Source organism: Balaenoptera physalus (genome assembly GCF_965194825.1).
Source record: "Balaenoptera physalus genome assembly, chromosome: 11".
NCBI lineage: Eukaryota > Metazoa > Chordata > Mammalia > Artiodactyla > Balaenopteridae > Balaenoptera > Balaenoptera physalus.
Genome location: NC_138896.1, coordinates 72,584,489 through 72,608,384, shown reverse-complemented (window position 1 = coordinate 72,608,384; position 23,896 = coordinate 72,584,489). Strand labels below are relative to the sequence as shown.

The window sequence follows — 23,896 nt, the reverse complement described above, 5'->3', positions numbered from 1 at the left end:
GAAGCTGACCCAGGCGTCCAGCCTCCTGATGCTGAGGCCCCCGCCAGGCCCTCTGGCTTTGGCTGCAGGGGCACTGTCCACATATGGAGGAAGCGCTCACTACATGCCAGGCACAGTGCTAAGAGCTCTGAGAGCGTTAGCTCACTGCCTCCTCCTCACACCGACCTGTGAGAAAGGCAGCTATTAGCCCCATTTTCAGGAGAGGAAACTGAGGCTCTGAGAGGTGGAAGAAGTCACTCACCCAAGGTCACAGGGCCGGGAAGTGGCAGGGCTGGGGCTCAAGCCCATCCTCCCATCAGAACCCTGGAAGGTAGCTATCAGTGGGGGCAGCACAGGGCCAGGGTGGGCGAGGCTTACCTGCGCGCGGCGGCCGCGGTTTACATAGGTGCACATGGGGTTGTAGGCGCCGGTCCCGCACACATACAGGTGTGTTCGGTTCCAGGGCTGGATGAGCCTGACGAAGTTCCCGCACTCACCCTGGGGCCAGAGGGAAAGCCAAGGAGGTGCCCAGATGCCTGCCTGGCCCCAGTGCCTTCCTGGAGTCCCCTGTCCCCCGCCGCCACCTCCCACCACCCCACCTGTGACCCCACTGCACTCACGTTGCCATCCTTGCCTGAGAGCACGCACTCCTCAATGCGCTGTGGGGAGGCTGCCCAGTGGATCTGACAGAGATGGAGGTCAGAGGGCCTGATGGAAGGGCTCCCAGCCCTGGGGCGCGCGTCCCTCACCCCCCCACCACATCTGGGCTGGCCCTTACAATGAGGGGCTCGCGGTTGATGTCATGCAGGTCCAGGGACAGCACGTAGTCCTTGCTGCCCACATACATGCGGTCATGGTCCTCATCCTTGAGCAGGATTCGGTAATCAGTTGTGTTGAGCAGGAAGTTGAAGAAGTGGGCCGTGCCTGTGGCCTTAAGCTCTGTGGGCAGAGGGCAGAGCAGCAGTGAGGGCTCTTGGAGACCATCCAGCCGTACCCCCTTTGACAGAGGGGGTAGCCCCACCACACGGTCATCTTAAACCCCCAGCTTCCCCTCCAGGGCCTGCTTGGTTCCCTCTCTAGTCCCTGACATTCTGGGAGGAGAAAGTGGGACAGGTGGGCAGGGCAGGGAAGGGGCCACACCCAAAGCTGGGGCCCTGATTCATGGGCAGCCCAGCCAGTCTCTGGGTCTCAATGAAAGGGCAGCGGGCGTGGGCCAGGGTGCATGATGGCATCAAAGACTCTCTGCTCAGGTTGGGGGTTAATGCTCCCATGCTCATGGTGGGGCCAGCTTCCCACAGGGGCCTAAAAGGCTTAATGAGCAGGGGGGTGGGGGGCAGGTGCATCCAGGACAGCTCACAAATGCTGGCACAGGGCCAGGGTGCCCTGTCCTCACCCCAGCTGCCAACAAGACAGAGGGCAAAGCTGGCACACAGCAAGGTCCCCACCTTGTCTGAAGCAGGTTAGCCAGGACACCAGAAAGCCCTGCTGGAGCCGAACTGCCCAACAGACCTTGGGCTTCCCCCAGACCCCACAGGGTTGCTGACGGTGGAATCCTCAGGCCACTCTGAACCATCCAGGAAGTCTTTCCCAGGAAAGAGGCCCTCCCCCTAGTGCTGCAGAGTCCCTGGGGCTGGGGACAGGGTCCAGCTGAGTCCTCAGTTTCCCTTCTGCGTGAGCCTGGCAGCCCTGGCCCTCTCACCCTCAGGTTGCTGGGGGAAAGTCCTCCTTTCTGGGGATGAAAGACAGGAGGAAACTTGGCTAGTGATAGGCCAATGACAGAGGACTCTGGGAAACTTGGTCACCTTCCTCTGGGAGAGGGAGTTCCAAGGGGTCCCCTTGGCAAATCACTCCTCCACCCACCCCCCAGCTAACTTTAGCTCCGCAGGAGAGAAGAGATTGCAATGAGGGTGATGAATATTCACCAGCACAGGAGGCCTGAGACGGCAGCACACAGAAGCGTATGTATGCATGCACATGGCCCAGGTATACACACACGCACATATGTGTCCTACATCAGATGACGCATCCACCAAGGGGAACATACACATCGCATCTCCCTGCCCCACATCAGGTGGGGCGATCAAGGGGGAGCCCTGGAGAGGGAGAATCTGAGCCCTGGGATCTGAGGTCACTGAGAGCCGTAGATGCTGCCTGAAGGTGGAACCAGCAGGTGGCCCCATCCCATTAGTCAAGGCCGCTGTCTCTGACTGGCCTGGCTGACCCTGACCCCTGCTGTGTGCTGGAGACCAGGGAATGGAGCTGGAGGGGCTGTGCCTGAGAGCAGCTTTGAATGGGAGCTTCAGGATGTGCTGAGATGGGTGTGTGAGGTGGGCTGGGAGCCAGGGGAGTCCCACAGCAGACCCAGAGCCCACATCTGAGGGCTGGGCAGGGCAAAGGCCTTGCCCTGCCCAGCTCTGACTATGGCAGCAAGAGAATACAGGTGATGACCTTGGCCCACCACTGGGACACAGGGACGCCAAGGGATCAAAGGGCCGATCCCTGCCTGGCTAAAGCCTCATCGGCGGTGCCTCTGAAGTCCTGGGCAGGGCACCCTGGGCACCTGTCCTGCACCTGTTGTTGGGCCACTCGGAGTCCCCCGCCTGGCCACCCAGCCATAGTGACAACAGGAAAGTAAACACTCCCCCCCACCCCGACCCAGGGCCAGGAAGTGGCCAGAGAGGAAGTGGGGCTGCCAGCGGAGCCCCCCCAGGCTGGGACAGCCCGCCAGGGGTTATTTATACCCTGGCTGGGGGCATGGCCTTGACTGTGCCCTTACCCGTCCTGCTGGGCTAGGGGGCATTTGGGGGGCAACGGGGGGATGGGAGGCGAGGCTGAAGTGGGCACCTTCAGACGCAGGCACCTAAGGTGGGGGGAGCTCCAAATATCTAGCCCCAGGGATGCAACCAGCCATAATGCCTACCCTCCCATCCCTGCCTAGCCTTGGGTCCCTATAATCCAGACCCTCCCCCTCTACAGTGCCACGACCCCCAAGTCCAAGTCCCCCTCCCAAGTACAGAGGAGACACCATTCAGCAGATGAGGAAACTGAGACCTACATGAGGAGCAGGAGACCAGCCTTGATCTGACATCCTCCCTCTCAACTCTCCGTGCCCGTGCCCTTTGGTAGAGATGGGAATGGAGGGAGCCTCTCACTTAGTCATCCAGTACCTATTATGTGCAAAGCCCTGTGCTCATTAACATCCAAATTACAGATGAAAGGCACAGAGCAGTGAAGTGACATGTCAGTGTGCATGGAGCGTGATATTCCCACCCAGGTCCATGGCCTTTTGGGCTAAAGGAGAGGCAGGTGCCAGCAGAGCCAGTCCTGGTGGTGGGGACTGCCTGTTGGGAGGGCCAGGGCCGGAAGGTGACTCGTCCTCCATTGACAGGACACATGACTCAGGACCCTCGGGACCCCTCCCAGTGGCCACGGGATATGGCGTCAATGGCTCTGTTGTCACAGGATGTGATGTTTTGGTCTCTGTGGAAACTAAGGCGGGTGTGGGGAGCCCCCATAAGGCTGTGTGGGGTAGGAAATGGGTGGGAGCAAGGGTGAGGAATCTTTGGCTCTGGCATGGGCTTCATGACCCCAGTTGCGGTCTCGGAGCACTCATTTCCCCCATGCCAGATTGTAGTAAAGAATTAAAATAAGGGTCCCCATGACAGCCCTGCATCCCCAGCTCCAGACAGGAAGACTGAGGCCCAGGGGACAGTGGTGCTCACCTTAGGTCACAGGGTGAGGAGTGAAACTGGTGTGCTGCCCCCACCTCCTCACTCTGCCGCAGGGTAGAGGAACAGGGGGCCTTCACTCCTCCAAGAAGCCCGGGTCAGGGCAGATGGTGGTTGAGTAGCCCTGGGCATCCTGCTCTGACACCTGCAGTGTCAGCAGGGCTAGAGCCTACTGGCCCCCAGCCCCACTGAGGAGCAGGGACTTGGGCCAAGGGGACCTGGGGGCCTGAGGGGGCATGGATGTATGTGGGGGAGCTGACATGGACTGAGGTTGCTCCTGTCCTCAGGCCAGTCCCCACCTCTGCTCCACTTGCCCCAGGCCCAGCTCTGATAGCAGGAGTGTCGCCCCTCCCCCACCCCCAGGACAATACAGAGGGAGGGGCTGGGGCACAACCAAAGGCTCTGTGGGTGTCAGGGATTCAAGTTTGTATAAGCTTTGACCTTGGGGAGGGAGGGTGGTGTGCCTGAGTGATGCTCCAGGGAAGAGCTCCCCACCCCCATGCCCTCATCCAGGCTGGGCACAGGTTGGGTGGGGTGACATCCGGGAAGGCTTTTCCCGTCATGGGGAAGGAAGAGCCTTTTCTGGCATCAGACACCTCATTTCCGCAGTCGTTTCCAGCCTCTAGCACTCTCCCATGGCCATTAGACACTTGGGGTCCTGGCCCAGAACGGCCTGGCAAAAGTCCAGAGGCAGGAATTTTCTCAGTGTATAGGAGGCTTAATCCTGGGGGTCTCTGTTTCCTCCTCTCTGGGAAGCAGCTGATGATGCCTTACTTTAAAGGAGGTGGTGGGCGAGGACAGCACTGAGGAGGCGTGTCTGCAGCCCTCACCCGAAGACCCCGAGTGGGCGGCCCCCGACCCCTGCTGCCCGTCTCTAGGACACCAGGTCTGTTGCCAGTGAGGCAGGGGCTGCTGCAAAAGGGGGGTCTTGGATCAGAGATGGGTACCCCGCCCCCTTGGTTACAGCCCTACAAAGCAGCAGGCCCTGACTGACAGTGTCACCTCTCTGGGCTGTGCTTGGGTACTGGGAGGTGATAGACAGGTCCCGGCAGCTCAGCCCTGACCTCTGACTTCATGTGGGCTGGTCCAGCCTTAATCCCTAAGATGAAGAGAAATGAGGCTGGGGGTGAAGGGTGGGGGTGCTGGCCAGGGTCTCTGGTCAGTACTTTATCCCCCTGCCCTTCTGAGGAGGGAAACTGAGGTGGATAAGGAGATGGTAGCAGTGGCAGCAGCAGGAATGGCAGGGTCCCTCCTGGACACCCCCGTGGGCTCTAGGGAGGGTTGGCCCCCAGCCCCTTTACCACTCCCTCAAGCTGTGAGGGGCCCCAGAGGAAGGCCCAGGGGCAGGGCTGACCCACTGGCTCCCGGCCTAATCCTCTTTTAATGAGCGGCCAGCCGGAAGGCCTCAGCCCCTGGCCACAGCCTTGCAACCCTGGAGCCCCAGCCAGGCGAGCTGGGGGCAGGGCCTCCCTAAAGCCTTTGCATGCACCTTTCTCCCTGCTCAGCACACCCACCTCACTCATACCTCAATGCCAAGACTCCAACCCTGGCCAGGCCAATCCAGGGCCCCAGCATCTGCCTTGACATACCAGGGTGACATCTGCCTTGTGCTCCCATGGACCCTCTCCTAGGCATTTACCATTTGTTCAGGTCCAGGTCCCACATGGGGCTGGGCAGGAGAGGCTGTCACCTTTGATTCAGGGGCTGGCTCTCCCAGTCCCACCTCCCACCACACCCCTAGGGATGTTCTAGATGGGAACCCCTAGAAGCCAGACCCAGGGTTTTGCCTGGGGTTTAAGCTGCCTCCTCCCTGGGGGGTAGGCTTCAGTTTCCTCTGGCCCCAAGCCCCTCAAAATCTGTCCTCTTCAATCCCATCTCTGGATCAGGCTGTCCAGATTGGAGACCCAGAAGCCTCCCTAGGAGCCATCCATACTCGCCCCTCTTCCCCCTAGGCAGGTGAGCCAGGTCAGTGCCAAAAAAGCCAATTACAGCCGCTCTCACCCAATTAGCAACTAATTATGGCCTCATAGTCCATTCAACATAATTAACATGTAAATGACTCCACGTGTTTATATTCAATAACGGCTCTGATTGAATTTAATTTAAAAGTCTGAACTGGGGACCCAGTTACCGTATTTCATCACTTAGAGCTGCCACTTCCTGGGAATGTCAGCTCCTCCAGGGGAGAGGGACCCAAGGCCAGAGAGTGAATGGTGGAGGGGCAGGTGCCAAGACACTGGCCCAGCGCTGGAGAGGGTGGAGATGGTTGTAGTCCCTGCCACCCTGACATGCCTATCCCAGGGGTGCGGGGAGGTGGTGAGGTCAGAAGAGCCCCCAGTGGGACCCGCAAGATGGGAAATCCTCTGGAACAAGGGGCCCCTTCTTAAGGGCTACTGTAAACATCGCAGCTGTTCAGTAAACACCAAGCTGGAGCCGAGCTGGAGCAGCCCAGCTGGGCTAAGCTCTGCTGCAGGCTTCCCTCCCATTTTGGGGGCTAAGGGCTGGGGGTTGGGGGTTGGAGGTTGGGGGTTGGGGCCTGGGGCCTGGGACCGGCAGGCCTAGGCATGCTGTTCCCACGCCCGTTCCGCCCCAGCGCCCACCTGCTCCGCCCAGGAGAAGACAGGCTGGGGGCACAGCTCATCCTGACCCGGGAAAAAGCCAGGTGGGAAGGGGCAGCAGAGTCACTCCCTGGCACACACACCTGGTGGACAGCAAAGGTTCTACACCTCTCCCCACTAAGGATGTCCAGTGACTTTCGACCATTGTGTCCCAGCAGGTAGGGAGCCCTCCAGCCTCGGTGCCTCCATTGATCCCTGCCCACCCCCAGGACCACATGGGGCCTGACTGTTCTAGGTCTGGGCTGGTGGCTCAGGGGGTCAGGATGTCCTACCTGGACCCGAATGGCGTGCACGGCTGCCTAGGAGGACACCTTTGGGCATCTGCAGGCCAGGCAAAGTTCAGAGCTCTTGCCCAGCTTGGAAAAGACACAGTGTGGTCAAGGAGGCTGGTTTGAAGGGGCAAGGCAGTCCCTGAGCCTGGGGTGGGAGGAGGGGGCCTGGGCCAGGCAAGCAGCTCACACTGGAATGTGCCCCAAGAAGTGGGAAGGGGGTGGGAAGAGGGGCTGGTCCTGAGGGGAGGGTGGTACCAATCCATTTCTCAGGTGGGCAGAGTGGATCAGAGCCTCCAGTTCCACAGGCAGGCCTCGGGGGCCCACCCCTCCTCCCACATTCCAGACCTGGCCCGGAAACTCCTCACTCCTTCCTCCACCACCTCCTCCTCCCTGTGACTGCAAAAGACAACAAACTCTCCATGGCTCATTTACTCTGATAAATCAACCAGACGGACAGGCCAGGATGGGACCAACAGGCTGGTGGGTGTCAAGACCCTCCCCCTGCCCTGGGCCCAGCCCCCATCTCTGCCCTCCTCAGACTCCTGGGGTCCCTGCAGCCCCTTCACATCACCTACCCAGAGATTCCCAGGATGTCCCAGACAGTCTTCGCGCTCCCCCCCAATATTCAGATGGGGAAACTGAGGCACCGCACAGACAGATGTGTGCTCAGGGTCAGCCTTGAGGGATGTGGTGAGGCTGTCTCAGGACTCCAGGCATGACTTAGCTGGTCGCCAGTCCAGAAAGGCAGCGAGTACTCCACACAGGCCTGGTGCTAGGACTGGAGGGTGCTAAGCAAAATGACAGCGTGAGCAGCCTTGAGCAGAGGAGCCTGGAGTTCCACCCATTCCACCTCAGGTGCTGCAGGAGCCCAGGAGGCCCCCACATTCTAGCTGTTGCTCTGCAGTTGTAGTGCAGGACCGACAGGAGCCACCCAGGCTGGTGGACCAGCAGGTCCACACAGTGTACTCTGCCCCTGGAAGCAAATGAGGGCATCAGCACTGAGCCCTAAATGGGAAGAAACAAGGCTCTTGGCTGGGTGCAGAGACCTTAGAGGAAAGAGCATGTCCAGGTAGGAAGCCACGGAGGGGTCATGGTAGTGATGGGAGGAGATGCAGACAAGGGGGGATCAGGGGAAGGAAGGAAGGAAGAAGACTGGGGGAAGGGGGGTGGAGCCGAGGCCTCACGCCCCAAAGGCCTCCTGGTCCCTGGAGGGGCCTGCTGCTTCGGGGTTGTCCCTGCCCTGCAGAGATATAGCAGATAGGCAATACTTGCCAGCAGCCCCAGTGAGAATGCCACAGGTCAGCCTAGCTGAGCCTCCCTCCGCCACTGGCTGGCCTCCTGGAACCTAGGCCAGCAGCCACCACCCAGACCCCATTCTTTGCCGGGTCAGGATCAGTAAGCAACCCCAGGAGGCCTCCACCCTCTCCCAGGGGCTGCTCAGCAGCCTGGGGGGCGGGGGCCTGCAGGCCTGCCAAGCTCAGGCACCCACGTGAGCTGGGCTTTGGATTCAGATCGGAGCCTTCTGGCATCCAGGCCTCTGGCAAAGGCCCTCTTGCTATTTCTAAGAAAAATGCAGCAGGAATCTTCTCTGCTTCTCCAAAGCTCCAAGGGCTCCCTTGAGGCAGGGCTCAGATTCCCAGGACAGTGCCAGGTCAGGCCAAGAAAACATACTCTCGGGCCAGTTGCGTAGATGCCCAAGTGACAACCCAGGTCTGGTCACCCCTAGCACAAGCTGTAGGAGCTAGAACAGTGCAGGGCCGGGTGGTGGGTGGGGGTGGGTTGCGGGCTGTGTCACTAAAGCTGATCGTGGGCCCCAACCAGACTGGGACACTCATCTCCAGGAGAGCCCCCTCCATGGCATCCCTTCCCCAAATGCATTATCTTTTTCCCAGTATGTATTTGGTACCTCTGCCATGAAAAAAAGAGCTCAAAAACAACACGGAGAAAGTGCAAACTCTATATCCTAGCACCAGGAGCAAGACTCCATGTAGCATCTTGCCCTTTCCCCAGTTGCTGCACCCCACACACCCCGCCTCCGCTCCTGCTCTTCCCGCTCCCGAAATCTGCCTTCCCCTGTTTGTGATGTAGCCTCCTCCACAAATCCTGTCCAGATGCCCATGGTAGGAATCCTCCTCCTCCTGACCCCACTCTACCCACAGGGCTCAGGGTCCCTCTTGCAGTCCTTTCCAAACACCACCTGCTTTACCAAAGGTTAGAAATCTAGAGGGAGAGGTAAGGCAGTGCGGACTCCTTGGGCACCCCCAGGATCAGCCCTCAGCCCTCTGAGGGTGTCTGCCACCCTCAGAGTAGCTCTTAGTTTCTGAGACTTGCTTCGCCAGAGCCATAACTGTATTCACAAAAAGTTAATGCACAAAACACAATGAAGTCAACACCATTTTTGTCCCCATTTTACAGATGAGGCAGCAAGGACACAGAGGTACTTCACTACGCAAGGTCTACCCATGGCCAGGATGCAAGCTAGGCAGCTTGAGACCTCAGGATGCTGCTTCCATGGGGCCACTGCCATCCCTACCTTACATGGAGAAACCGTGGGTGGGAGAGCCTAAGCTGCTTGTCTAAGATCACACAGCTGACAAGGTAGGATAGAGGTTTGCCTGCCTTCAGGGCCAGCTCTCTCAACCACCACAGCACCACCTCTTCATTCTACCAAATTAAGTGTCCCACTGCCTGCCCTGGGGGAGGAGCTGGAGGTCTCCCAGGCGTCAGAGGCCAAGTACCCACGGCTCTGAAGACACCCTCTGGGCTCCACACCACCTCTGGAGAGGTCACAGGGTTGGAGGTGCACACACACAGGTGCAGACAGCCAGGAGCCCACTCTGAGGCTGCCACCTCCCAAGCCACAGGGTGAAAGATGCCTTTATGGGCCAGGATGAGATTTTTATCTTGGTGGTTTCTCTTTAAATTCTTTACGATTACGAAGCAGTGGGGGCTGCCAAGGAACATGATTTACTCCTTGAGCATGCACCAGCTCCTCACTCCGTGCCAAGGGAAGCTGGAGCCAGGGAGGGAGGGGTGGGCGTCGTGCCAGGGAACCAGAGACAAGGCCTGTGCTGCGGAGGCCCAGCCAGTGGCGGTCCCATCTGAAGCTTGGCTGGACCTGGAAGGACCACAGCTGAGAGCCTCAGGTCCTGGCCTGGCTGACCCAGGCTGGGCCTCAGGCAGGCTCTCGGCAAGCACAAGGACCTGCCCGGCTCTCTCCGAGGGCTGATCCCCGGCCCGCTGAGGGGCAGCCAACCAGCACCCAGGACCTCCCAACTCCCAAAGCGGCCATTTCCAAGTCCCCTCTCAGGAGTGAGGCGGCTCCCATTTCCAGGAAAACTGAGATCCCAAACGCAGGGATCTCAGCTCAAGTTCATGCTTTGGGTCTTCCTTCCTCCCTCATCAGGCTCATCCTGGAATACCCACGCCTCCCCAGTTTGCTAGCTCCAAGTCCCCCTGTAGCTGTCAAAGCCACCTACCCAGCTCCCTGGTACCACCCCTGGCCTCCAAGCTCCTGGGCCTTCTCACCTGTCCCTTGCAATCTGAAGCTCCAAGCCTGTTTGGCTGGCCAGGGAGCCCCCCTGGCGGGCAAGGGAGGGTCCTTAAGCTCCCCAGCCCCGCCCCTCACACTGTGCAGTCAGGCCAGCTAAGTAAATGGACTGTGACCCTTCCTAACCTCCAATCTCCTCATTTCCTAATAAGGAGACCTGGCGACTTTGGTTCTCGAATGCCACACACAAACGATGTAAGTGGTGGCACTGTTATGGGCCTAATAGTCCCAGAGGCTCAGGAGCTGGGCTGAGGAGGGCTGGTGGGCAGTGACCAGCACCAACCCGTTCACCCTCCACCCGCAAAACGTCCTTCCCAAAGAGCAAGCCAGATACACCCAGACTCTTGAGAAGGTTGAACCCCAGGGCTGCTCTGGTCATAGAAGCCCTTTCCTCTCCTGGGCCCTGGTTTTCCTTCTCCGAAGGGAGAGAGCTTCCTAGAGGACTCTGATCAGTGGAGGGGCTGGGGTGATGGACAACTGTATTCATAGGAAATAAGCAAACCCAAGTGCTGTTTCTCCAGTGGTACAGAGCACAAGAAGCCTGACCAGTGCGAACCCAGCCCTTTCCTTGGGAAGTGAGGCTGGGCAGGCTAAAGCCGGCACTGCAGGGTCCTGGAGCTCGAGCTCGAGCCCGAGCCCGAGCCCGAGCCCAAGCCTGAGCCCGAGCCCGAGCCCATGGGAGAGGGCTGTGCCTGCATTCCCAGCCTGCCCTCCACCCCCAGTCCTGGGACAGGTTCAGACATCAGGCAGAGCCAGGCTCCATCTTAGTCCTGCTCCTGAGTGACCCGGGAAAGCCTCTGGGTCTGATTCCTCACAGGATACCCAGGGAGTCCCCTTCCCCAGGCCTTGGAGGGACTACCACTTGGTTATCATCATGGGTACCTATTGTTATTTCTATTATTTTCATCTTTCCTGACCTCCCCTGGCAAGGTGACCTTCCATTCCATCTCCTTACTCTGGCCTCAGTTTCCCCAGTAGCCCAGCCACCTCATGTCATCACAAGATCACTTTCCCCCTCCAAACACCTCTTGGCCTCAAGTCCTGGCCAAAGCCAGCCCAGGCAGCAGCAGTGTATTGTGGGGGTGGCTTCCTGAGAAAAAGTAAACATTCCCCAAGCTAAACAAAGGACCTGGCAGGGCCCTCACACCTCCCTCTGCAGTGGGAGGTGGTACCCCAGGGCTTGGACCATCTCAGGGTGGGGGAAGGGAGAGTTTTTTTTCTCCCAGACTTGGCCAGTGACTCTGGGGTTAAGGGGACTCCAGGCCCAGGCAAGGATAGGTGGTGAAAAGAGGGTCCTGCTGCCCAGGCTCTCTAGTTCTAAGCATCCATGAGCTCTCAAAGAATACCTCTCCTGCTCCTGAAAATCTTCCTCACTTGACCCCTCATTTCTGCATGACCTTGGCTGTGCTGCTGATGGAAGCTCAGGAGATGGGCCATAGGAGTCTCCCCACTCTGACTGAACCCTGGGCCCCTTCTCCCTTATACCCTCTCTCAGCTTTAGGCCTGGCTGGGGTGCCCAGGCGGATGGGCAGGCAGCAAGCCCAAGCCTGGCCCAGTTCCTGCCTTTGTTCCTTTATCTGCCCTGGGCAGCGTGGCCCCTCATACCAGAACCTCCGGCTTAGAGGGTCTGGCCCGACTAGGCCGGAACTAGCACCTCCCAACTGCAGCGGGACCCAGGCAAGGGAGGGGATGTGCCTAGAGTGAGGGAGGCCCTGAGGCCTGGTATGGCAGCTGCTATATCCATCCAAGGCACAGATGGAGAAACTGAGGCATTAAGCCACAGTGACCACCAGTGTTCCCAAGAGCAGCCCTCTCTGTGCTCCTCTTGTATATCCAGGAGAAGAAGCTCCTCCCAGCCCTGGCCACAGCCAGGCCAGGGCCCAGGTTCTGTAGGTGTTGGTCTCTATTCTCACTCCACAAATGATCAGTGAGGGCCTACTCCTCACTGAGGGCCGCATCGTATGCATGAGCTGCCTGAGACCATCCAGCATGAGGGGGGAGAGGGGTGCACAGGGCCTGGTGCACAGTAAGTGCTGAGCTCCCAGGAGGCACTGGCCAGCTGGGTGTCCATTGTCTTTTCAGCCACTTTGTCTGTGAGCACCCCCATCCTGTTCACTGCACAGTCCCCAGTGCTCAGCACAGGGCCTGGCACATGGCAGGTACTCAAGAATCTGCTAAACTAAGTGACAGCTAAGCATAAAAGTAGGACAGGAGATCAAGTAGGAAACAGAAAGGTCCTTCAGGACAGGGAAACCTGCCCGTGCAAAAGCACAGAGGCCTGGGGATGGGGTGGCCCCAGGCAGCCTACAGCCCCACCCCAGGCTGCCACAAGAGTCAGCGCCACAGGCTGGCTGCCAGTGAGTTGGGCTTTTAGTCACTGTGGGTGTCAGCTTCAGAGCTAATTGAGGGGGAATCGACCTGACCGATGTGGGCTTCAGGCGTCGGCAAGACCAGAGCACCAGCACTATTTCTGGCCTCTCCTCTGCCTCCTGCCTGACCGTGGCCCTGCCCTTGCATGAGCCTCGGTTTCTCTCTCTGGAAAAAAGGAACAAAAGCCTTTGTCCCTTTGCCCCTGCAGGTCCAAGAAGGTTTAAAGGAAGTGTACAGAGACCCTCCCAATATCTTGTTTCTCCTGCTTCCTCTCATGGGTCTCCAGGGTGATGACAAAAGTGATACCCAGAGTGGATGCCTTGGTTCCAAGATCCCAGGGGTACGGAAACCAAGTCACCCTCCCTGCCCCTGTGGGGGGAGGGGATGCTCTATTCTCCCTGCTGGCACCCTGGGCTTGGAATGGGGTGAGAGAGGGACCAGGCCCCTTCAATATTTATTAATCAGCTCCGAGGATTTCCACCAGGAAAGGGTAGAGATATCAGCAGAATAAGTATCTCACCTTCTTAGGCCTAGGAGAGGAGTTGTTTTTTACAACCCAAACCAATCAACTCTTCTGCCCATTTCTCAGGCCCTGTGCAGGACTCCTTCCAGGCACATCCTCAGAAATTCACTCCCCACTCCCCCATCAAGTTGCACGGGTAATATGGGGCCAGGAGAGGGGCTCTGCTGGGGGACATGGGAACATGGTGAGGTGGGGGCTGGGCCTCAGCCAAGCCTGAGGAAGGAAAGGTTGGCTCAGCCTTTCACCCTTATAAGTGCACCCGGGAATCTGGTCAGCCAGGGCTGAGTCGGCCCCACCCAGGGCAGGCACCTGGACCAAGTGACCCTGGGCCAGAGGAGGGCCAAGGCTGAGAACTCAGCAGTGACCCCAGGTCCCCCAAGCATGGCTGCTGTCCCTTATCCCAGGCCGAGGGTAGACTCTTGGATCATGCACACCTTCGAGGAGGTGGCTAGTGAGTGAGCCATCGGTACACCTGGATAGTATGTGTGGCACACATGTTCACCTGCCTAGTGGGTTAACTGCAAAGGTGATGGAGCTGGAGGACTAGCATCTCATTCTGCAGACCCCAACTCATCATTAAAACGTTCCAGTGACTTCAAGCAAAGTGCTCACTGGGGATCTCAGGCCTGTAACGACAGCACGTGCTCTCCCTGAACTCACCGGGTGGCCTAGCCTCTAGTCACAGCCAAGAGCCCCCTCCCCAATTCCTGGGAACCCCTCCCACATGGAGACCCATAGGAAGGTTCCTCAAGCACCCACAGCCCAGCAGAGCAGGTCCTGCTCCTCTAGCTTTCGGAGGCCTCAGTGTCTGCCCGATTGTCTCACCAGGCAGGGCAGGACCAGTGGCAGGGAAGGGCTTCTGCAAACACAAGTTTGAAAGGCATGACACCTCTGTCACCCCAGTTATCACACAGAGGGAGATGCTCTGCAGTCCCAAACCCAGAGGCCACACATTCTGGCTCTAGAAGCGGCCTGGGGACTTCCCTGGCGGTCTAGTGGTTGAGACTCCACGCTTCCACTGCAGGTTCGATCCCTGGTCGGGGAACTGAGATCCCTCATGCCATGCAGCCAAAAAACAAAAACAAAAAAAAGAAGCAGCCAGACTCAGGACCCTTCTCCAAATATCTAAGTAGTCCAGTCTCCAGCCTTTCCCAGCAAGTCACCACCTCCTTTGTCGCCCCCAACACACCCAGTGTGACCCATGTGGCTGCACAATTTGTCCTTTTTTGCTCTGACCTCTCCTCTCTCTCCTGTGCAACAGGGCCAAGTGCTCTGGACAGAGGAGTATGCTGGGGAACAGCAAGGCAGCCTCTTACCTTTAAATGAGAGCCGGACCCGAGGCGTGGCCGGGAGGTAGTCCTGGGTTGGGGTGGCTGGCCAGGCCCCAGTCAGTAGGGAAGCCCAGAGGAGGAGGCCAGCGACAGGCATTGTGGGAGGGGCCTAGGGCCCAGGAATCAGGCAGCCAGCTAGACACCTGGGAGGGGGAGCAAGATTGCAATGTGTGAGGCAGAGTGGGGTACCCTACCCTACCAACATTTCCCTGTGTAATTCTGCCCAAGGTGCCTCAGTTTCCCTATCTGAATAAATAGGGCGATGGGTGTCTCCTTACTCACACCCTCAGACTGGGGCCATGAATGCCTCAGTGTGAAAACCTCATATTCTTTCTCGTCCCTAACAATGGGTCTGAAGACCAAGCCACTGAGTGCAGCCTAGGGTCACCAGGACTAATAGGGGCCATGGGAGACTCAAACCCTCCCCGCATCACAGCTTCCTGACTTCCATTCACAGCGCTCAGCTCAAGCAGGTGATCTTACAGCCCTCTCTAGTTCCCCTGCATCCACCCCCAACCAAATGGGCTGTTCCTTCCCTCTCCCACTTCAAGGAATGAGGGAAGAGATGGGTCCAGTCCTGCTGGCTCCAGCCAAATCTCTCCTTCTAGTATAGGGAAATCTGAACCTGATTATTGGGGTTGGGAGCATGAGGGAGTGGAGGATGAGTGAGACACACATAGATGGCCTAGAGTGAGAGAGAGACAGCAGCCAGAAAAGGAGAGGCAAAGAACAGTAGGGTCTACTTTTACTGAAATCACAGCAGGAGGGATCCAGGTCAGACATACAGAAGGACTTCCTGCCAGGAAAATTTCCAGCTCTGCCTACAGAGGGCAAAGAAGGGGAGTGAGGACGGCCAGCAGGCCTGGGGCAGGGTCTGAGCCAGCCTCAGTATCCCCTGCAGAACTCCCATATCCCAAGCAGGCCCAAGTTTCCATACAATGTTTTTCAAATATTGTCTCCCCAGGCAGACTGGCTGTTGGGTAAACGCAGCCCAGCACCAGTTGTCTGAACATATTGCTCCCTCCAGGCGAAAACCAGTGCCAACTTCCCAACCGCTCCCCACCCCACCCAGATGCACTGGGGGTGGGGGCACCAAGAATGACAATGTGAGCCCCACCCCCCAGATCTGTCTGGCCTACTTCCTTCTCCCATGGGAGACAGGACCCCAGGCCCACTTCTAGGACCCTGAGGTGGGGGTGGGGTGTAAGAGGTATCGTGGCCTGTTAATCCCCTGCACTGGCTAACACAAACTGAGGCAAGGCCCAGGCTCCACATCTGACTGTCCAGCCCCACTCGACAGACCCTGATGCCCTCCCTAGCCCACCTGCCCCGAGACCTTGCCTCTCCTGCCAAGCAAACCACTGGTGGTTCCTCAGACAGGAAGTGCAGCTTCAGGCTGACTGACCCATTCCCCATGTGGTGCCCTCTGTGGGAAAACCCTCTCCTGAGTGCCTGACACACCTCTCATGTTCCTTCAAAATCCCCCATCACAGGTGCTCCCTCCTAGGGAGGATGGCTGAAGGAGGGAGGGGAGAATCAGAACCAGCCCTTCCCCCAGTCTGCTGGGGCACAAAGCTGGTGCTGACTGAATGGCAGGCCCTGATGAGGCAGGCAGGTGGGAGAAAGGGCTGTGCAGCTACCAGCACCCTGGGGTGCACCTGAGAGGCCCCCACTAACAGTTGTGGATATACACACGTCCACACTTACATGCCCGCACTCGTCCTTACAAGCATATGTTTGTTCAAGAACTTGACCTGCTAGTGGGGTGGGGCTCAAGGAAGCTGGGAGACACTGTCCTGGCTTGGGGAGGACAAGATGCAGGCTGGGTCCCTTAGAGAGATTTGATCCTATGTATCAGGGGGCTCAGGGTGACTCGCCTCCCGTCCTCCCTGTGACCTCATTTCTCCTACAGCCATTTTCATGGTGACAAGGTCAGGGTTACCAAGGACAGTGTTGGAGTCCCCCAGGGTGTCCAGAAACGTGGAGGGCTTTGCTCCACTGGGCCCCTACAGGGACCTCCCACAATGCTTTGGCCCTTTAAAAGCGTGAATGGGGGATGTTCAAATCTGTTGGGGCCTCAGGTCCAAGTCTAGGCTCCCTCCTTGGCAGCCTGGGGGATGGAGGGGAGAAGGACAGGGAAGGAAAAAGAGGAAGAGAAGAACAGAGAGAGGAAAGGGGAGGGCATTTCCACAGTTGCTTCCCCTCTGCCAGCCCCTAGATGCATTCCACTCAGCCCCAGCCCCAGAGAAGCCCCCAGTCTGGCCCAGCCCAGGTGGGTGGACAGAGAAGGAACAGCCACCGCCACCTGGGAGCCCACCAGGAGGAGAGCAGAGAAGGAAGGAAAGAAGGCTGGCGGGAGGGAGCAAGGGAGGGAGGCAGGCGGGAGGGAGGAGGAGAGAGGGAGGAGAGAGGGAGGGACGGAGGAGAGACGTTCGAACAAAGAACCGAGGAGCTGGGGCTGGCAAGGGGTGCAGGGAAGGGGCGGCCAGACGAGGGGGTCTGGAGGCACCTGGGGGCGGGGCAGGGGGCTAGGAGGTCGAATTGTCCAGACTGATCCAGACTTCTCAGGCTTGGGGGGGTTGTGGGGGACAGCCTGCCTCAGGGAAGGAACGTTGGCTCCTCCAAGCTGAGAACTGCCTGGATGGAAGGGAGGCAGGAGCAAGGGCTGCGGGGGAACATGGTGAAGAAATTATTAACAGCACCCCATCCCCCACCTAGCTGCTCTCATACTACCCCCCAGCAGGCCAGAGCTCCTTCCTGACTCCTTGGCTTCCCCCTCCCCCAACACCCTATGGACCAGGAAGCAGAGACACACCAGCATAGCTAGGATTGAAACCCCCCCCCTTTCATGGCCAGGGTTTCCCAGTCAAGGTCACCTGGGCTTGGCTCCATCTTCCCCCTCAAGGTATTCCTGGAGCGGCAGGGGGCTGAGGCTGGGTTCCTGGCCTTCTCTCCCCAGCCCCCTGCACTTCTGGGCCTGGCTCCTTCAGAACTGAGGGGCAGCAGCAGGGGTAGGCGTGCCCAGTGTCCTCACCTTCCAGGACACCTTACCCCAAGGGTCCAGGCACACTCCCTATGCAGCCTGGGAAAAGGCTCCAGCTCCATCCAACTCCCTGGACTGGAATGAGCCTACCAACCTCTGGGTGCAGTTTCCCTGTATCTCCAACTAGGACAGGGGCTTCTGGGAGACAATCTGGATGAATTCAGGAGGACAGGAACCCCCAACCTCCAGAGCGGACACATCGGTGCCTTCAGTTCCCCCCCCACTCCCCCAGGTGTTCATGGGCTAGTGTTCACAACACAGTTATCTCAAGAATTAGAAGTTATTTATCCAGCCAGGCCTCCAGCCCTACCTCCAGCTGAACCCTCCTGCCAGTCCTGCCTCATTCCTGGGCCACCTTGACACTCTCTGGTCCCACCTGCTCTAAGCAAGTCCACCTAGCTCCTAGTGTCCCCTGCCCACTTCACCACTGGGGCTCCAGCCTGCCCAGATGGGGGGCTTGACTGCAGGCTCTCCCAGCTCACTTACTCCCCACATACAGCAGGGCCCCTAATCCAAGCAAGACTCCCTGCTGGAAAGCAAACCCAAACTAGTAGCGGGGGTCAGGGGGCTGGCACAGAGCTGGGAGAAAAGCCTTGGGGCTGGCAGTCCTGCCCTGCTGATCTTGGAGACCCTCCACGTGGGGGCTGCCAGTATAGCGCTTCCCTTCCAGCAGACGATCCCCAGATCCGGACACTGAGGCAGGGCAGACGTACCTACTGGGGAAGAACGCTGCCTGAGGCGTTAGTGGGAGAGCTCAGCCAGGAGAAGGGGCATGAGGCCTCCCGCTCCAGGAACAAGGTGGTGGAGGTGTATGGGAGCACCCACCCACCCACCCAGAACCTTTCGCAGAAAAAGTTGCTTTGCACACTGGTGACCCCGCAGGCCACATCCTCCACATCTCCACATCGCTTCGATGCTGAGGGTCGGGGCAGTCCGGCCAGGTATAGGCACCCACTCCAGTCTGGTCAACCCTGCGTCCGCGGGAAGCCCCCTGACTCTCTGAGCCCCAAGCCCCGGACACTTCCGCAGAGTTGCAGTGCCGCGGGTCCCAGAGGGATCGCGGGGTGGCCCGGCTGCCTGACCGCTCCCTCCCGGTTCCCGCCGCACTCACCTCTTCCACGGCGGCGGGGCCTGGGCTCCCGAGCAGCGGCGGCGGCGGCAGCAGAGCGGCTCCCGGTTGAGCCGGTCCGCGCTAGCGGCCCCCCGGGGCCATGGCCCTGCCCGCGCCCTCTCGCCGCTGTGCCTGAGCTCGGGTCGGGGCCGCGGCCCCGGCTTAACGGGTTCTGCGGGCTTCGGGCGCGTCAGCAGTCGAGGCCCCGGGCCCCATCCCGGGCCATGGGAAGGCTCAGGGGCGCTCGGGGCCGCCTCCCCCCGGGTGGGCTGCTGGCGCCCCCTGGCCGGCGCGCCGAGGGCGCATTCCCCGGAGCGGGGCGCGGGCGACGGCGCGCGCTGGGCTTCGGGGAGCTGCGCTCGGCTTGGCTCGGTGGCGCTGTGCTCGCCTGGTCTCTGGACTGGGGCCGGCCGGCCGCGCTGGGCTGCGCTCGGGGCTCACCGGACCGCGGCCGTTCGCTTGCTCGCTCGCTTGCTCTGGTCTCGCGGCCGCCGGCGGGACGGGGCGCTCGGAACCGCGCGGGGAGCGCCGGCAATTGGCCGCCCGTGGGCGACATTTGCATAGCGCGGCCCCGCCCCGCCCGGCCCCACCCCCAGGGCGGGACCCGCCCGGCCGCCGTCCCGCCTCCTCTCCACCTGTCCACGGGCTGGGCTCGGTGCTCCCAGGCGGTGGGGCAGCCTGCGCCCAGGGAGGCTAATCTGCGCCCGGCACCCCCGCCCTGGCTTCGCAGGCAGGGCCCCCGCCCCGCCCTGGCTTTGTCTCTCCGTGGATACACCGCGCACACCGCGCCTGGTGTTTACCCGGGCACTCAACTCCCTGGCGGGAAGGGCAGGCGCGCCCGGGAGCAACGAGCCTGCGCTCACCTGCACACCCCCTGCCGTGTCCCTCCTTCCCACTCGCTGCCCGCTACGCCTGGCCCGGCGTGAGACCCGCAGCTCAGGGCCCGGGACTGCCCGGGCCGCTCAGCAGGTGGCAGTGCAGCCCCTGGGACGGCTGGCACGGCGGGACCTGCCCGCCGCCTCCAGCCCAAGCCAGGTCACCCTTACAGCTCCGTTCAACCGCTCTAGAGCTCCCTGAGACCCCCTCAGCAGCCAGTCCTATTTCAAGCCAGTAGCCCCACGGATCCACCCCCTTACAGTTCCATACCCCAGAGAAGCCGGATAGGGGTTCCTAAAAGGGACATTTGCTTTCAAATGGCCTCCTGATGAACTGAGGGCCCTGCAACTGATCCGAGGAAGGGACCCTCCACCCAACCTAACCCAACTCCCAAGGCCGTAGCCTCACCAGCCAGGACCACAGCCTCAGCCCGGCCCCATGCACTTTGCCAAGGTCCCAGTGGGCATAGGCCCTCTTTGTCCTCCTTCTCCTCCCTCTTCTCCTATTCCCTCCCCTTCCTCCTCCTCTCTCCTTTCTATTGTTTCCTCTCTCCTCCTCGCCCTCCCCTCCTCTTCCCCCTCTTTCCTCCCCCTATTTTTCCTTGTCTGCTTCCTCCTTCTCTCCTTTCTCCTCCTCTCCTCCTCTTCCTCTACACTCCTCCTTTCTCTCTTCCTCCTCTTGTTCCCCCTCTCCTCTCTCTTCCTTCTCCCTCTTCTCTTCCTGGCTAACAAGACACCCCCCAAGACATCTCTCACTCTGACCTATTGGCTGGTTGACTGCAAATGTAGGTTGGGGTGGGATGTTAGGGATCCTGCTGAGGGTCTCCTGATCCGGACTTGGACTTGGAGTGCTGGTGCACATGCTCCAAGCAGAGGCTGGTCACTGGATCTAAGGAAACACCAGCCTGCGCGGTTTTTTTGTTTTTTGGCCGCACCGTGTGGCATGCGGGATCTTAGTTCCCTGACCAGGGATTGAACCCGTGCCCCCTGCATTGGGAGTACAGAGTCTTAACCACTGGACCACCAGGGAAGTCCCTTTGCTTCTTTATTTTTGGCCGCAGCCTGCAGTAATGGTGGCTGCAGTGACAGTGCCTGCATGTCTCTCGCTGTCATGTCTCATTTAAAAACACTGTGTCGGGACTTCCCTGGTGGTGCAGTGGCTAAGAATCCACCTGCCAATGCAGGAGACACGGGTTCGATCCCTGGTCTGGGAAGATCCCACATGCCGCGGAGCAACTAAGCCCATGCGCCACAACCACTGAGCCTGCGCTCTAGAGCCCGCGAGCCACAACTACTGAGCCCGTGTGCTGCAACTACTGTAGCCTGCGCACCTGGAGCCCGTGCTCCACAACAGGAGAAGCCACCACAATGAGAAGCCCGCGCACCACAACGAAGAGTAGCCCCAGCTTGCTACACCTAGAGAAAGCCCACGCGCAACAACGAAGACCCAACGCTGCCAAAAAATTGAAAAAATAAAAAAATAAAAATAAGATCACTCTGTCAGTCATTCCTCCTCATCCCCACTCCTCTGTACCAGGGTCACCCCTGAGGTCACCACCACTGCACCACCATTACCAGTGCAGCATATGACACCATCACTGTGGTTTCCAAAGCCATCAATTCCAACACCACCCCACAGCCTCCCTGGCCTCCTCATAGCCTGGCCTCCTCTGTCACCACCACCAGCATGATCATTATCCTGCTCACTAAAGCAGAACTGTGAGGACTTGCCAAAGACAACTTCAGGGTTCTGGGTTAGGAAGGAAAGAGACTCAATTGATTCGTCCATGGAGCACCTCTCAGACACACAGATTAGGCCCAGCACACAGAGGTCTTTGGTGGCAGGGGGGTGAGAGGAAGGGGACAAGGAGAGGGAGGAGAGCTAGAGCTGGGCTTGGCTACACACAGTGGAGTGATGCCACTTCTCTTCTAATCAGTGTGAGAAGGCTGAGTAATCAATAGAAATCAAAACAATTTTATTATTGCCACAGTGAATCCACAATGCCCCCTCGCCCTGTGTGTGTCATGCTGGGATGAGCATTTTGTATCACTATATGTCATTTTATATATAATATGTATCATTGGGAGGAATACTGTAGAGCCTCCTGTGATTTTGCCTTCAATTGCAGGGGTCCAAAGACCCCTTGAAACCAGCCCCTGATGCGGGGTTGGGAGGCCCTGCATGCCAACAGGGTTTATGGTCTTTTGCCGCCTCCCCAGCACTTCACAATCCCACTGAGAAGCAAGTCCTGCTGTCCGCATTGTACAGATGAGGAAGAGGAGACTGGGAGAAGTGGGGTGAGACCTATAACCACCAGGCTGTGGTGTGGGAAATGTGGCATTTTCAGGAGCTATGGGAAGGCTCCAGGAGGGAAGGGCCAGGCAACAGGGCCCACATGAAGCGAAGGGCCTGCAACTCAGACCGGTGCTGGGGGGCTGGCAATGAGTGCTAGAGCCACACGCAGCACTTAGGGAGTTCAATAAATCTTTATTGAATGAATAAGAGGGCAAATCCCTGCAATATCAGATCCAAGAGGGCGCGTGAGCCAAGAGCCCAGGAGCCAACTCCGTGCCTACTACCTAGCTCCTCTGGACTGGCTGCTCCCACCCGACACTCTCCCTGCCACCAGAGTCCTTCAGTCTTTCCCTCTAAAAGCCACTCTGCTGTGCTAGCTCCACGTGAGAGCCACCCAGGATGCCCTGTGGGGTTGCCTGAACGGACGTCAGGCCAGGCTAACGCCTGCCTGGCCTCCATCCCTCCCTCCTCTGCAGACACTTGGACCCCACGCATGCTTCTTTTCCAGCTCCCCCATGACCCACCCTAGTACCAGTCTGGACACGAAAGGTGGTAGGGAGCTCAGAGATGGTTACACCAGGTCAGGTTCGCCCACTGACCCCGCCTCTGGAGCAGCCCCCTTTCCCTTCTCAGATGGGGATAGGCCCTTGGGGTGATATCCTGGCTGTGTAGCCTTGGGCTCATGGCTCAGCTTCCCAGAGCTTCTGAGGTGCCACAAAGCCCAACAATGGGGGTTACAACTGGGAAGGAATTGGCCCCCTTTGTCCCAGCCCCCGCCCTGGATGATGGTGCTGCTGTGGGCAGGAAAGCTTTGAAGGTCTTCTCCCCCAAACACCTCCAGCCCTTCCACCTGGCCCAGACTTTGTTTCCGGCAGTGCTCATGCCTGTTTCGTTTCCTTCTGGCTCTTCCAGCCTGTGCTGCTGGGGACTGAAGTGCAGCCCTGGGCCTCCTGATGCCTGTCTATCCTCTGTCTGTCTACACTATTTGTTTCTATCTGGCCTCCCCTGTGGGGAGAGGGCAGCCTGCTGTACTGGGTAACCTTGAGAGAAAACCTGCCTTCCTGGCCTCTGCATCTGGAAGGCTGGGCGAGGAAGGCCTGGGCCTCAGGGACCGGCCATGCCCCCTTGATGAAGGTGGTGACTAAACCAGTGCTCTCTCCTCTGGCCCGGTCTCTGGGGAACCTGTTTCCCGGGCCTAGCAGGCTGAGCAAGCCTTGGCCCGCCCAGCCCCAGCGCTGCTGGCTCAGATTTCCCCGCTTTCTGGTTTTCTCATCTCCTCTGCCCCAGGCGCTGCCTGCTTTCTGGCCCAGCCCCCACCCATCCGGAACTGGATCCCAGAGAGGGGGTGTTGGAAAGGGGGCCCGGGAGGGGGCGCGGGGAGGTGCTCGGCCATACCAGGAAGGGGCGGGCCGTGAGGAGTCACCCACGGCCAGGGTGCAGGATGGGGTTCAGCTCAACCTTCCCCTGCCCAGCCTGGCCCAGGAGCTGGCTCTGAGCCCATCAAAAACTGGAATGACCCGCCTCCCTGGCTGCTCCCCAAAGCTGCCTCTAGGTCTTTTCTGCTGTTGTCCCCTCTACCAGGAATGCTCTTCCCGACTTCAGTGCCAGTGTAAACCCTGTGTTTCCTCTAGCCCACAGCCCTTGGCCACCTCCTCCACCCCCAAACGCTGTCCCTTTCTGCACAAAGGGCCGGCGTCCCTTCTTGAGGCTGCTTCATCCTCCCTTTCCACACCAGAGCCCTGCAGGCATCCCAAGCCTCTTTGAGGAGCTCTGCCCTCTCTTTCGTCTCTGGGTCTTTGCACATGCTGTTCCCCTGTGCCTGGAATGTCTTTCCTATTTCCTTCTAGATTCTGCAGGCTTCTAGGAAGATATTACCTCCCAGAAAGCCAATCCTAATGGCTGGGTCAGGAGCATCCTTGGGCCCCTGCGGGTCCTGCATCCCCATCCAGACATTAACAGACCCAGGCCTCTCTGCGTTCTCCTGGCTGGGTCCCACGTAGACCCATCAGCAACTGCTTCTCGTGTGCATTCAGACTGAATAAGAGAGGAAGCCACGGGCTCTGAGTTGCCACATACTCCCTCATCCCATATTTGTATTACTGTGTGTGTGTGTGTTTGTATATGTTGAGGGAGGTGGGGGTCGGGTGGGCCCAAGCTTGGCTGGCTGCCAAGTGACCCATGACCGTCAGCCAGCCTGAGC

General features: G+C 59.2%; 1 protein-coding gene across 8 annotated transcripts in view; it reads right to left on the bottom strand.

The window, feature by feature from the left end:
- Positions 1-19,048, bottom strand: part of SEMA3F (semaphorin 3F) — a 28,729-nt gene extending 9,681 nt beyond the window's left edge. For 2 of the 8 annotated variants that reach the window (XM_082414151.1, XM_082414153.1), the window contains exons 1-5: positions 18,526-19,047; positions 14,357-14,514; positions 758-918; positions 600-662; positions 358-477 (exon numbers count right to left, since the gene is read on the bottom strand). In XM_082414151.1, the coding sequence (XP_082270277.1) occupies positions 358-477; positions 600-662; positions 758-918; positions 14,357-14,468 (456 nt within the window). In that variant the 5' untranslated portion in view covers positions 14,469-14,514; positions 18,526-19,047. Of the gene's footprint in view, positions 1-357; positions 478-599; positions 663-757; positions 919-3,701; positions 4,569-14,356; positions 14,515-16,880; positions 17,025-18,525 lie in introns of those variants that run through there. The other 6 variants (XM_082414149.1, XM_082414150.1, XM_082414147.1 and 3 more) reach the window with 5 other exon arrangements.
- Positions 19,049-23,896: the final 4,848 nt, after the last annotated feature.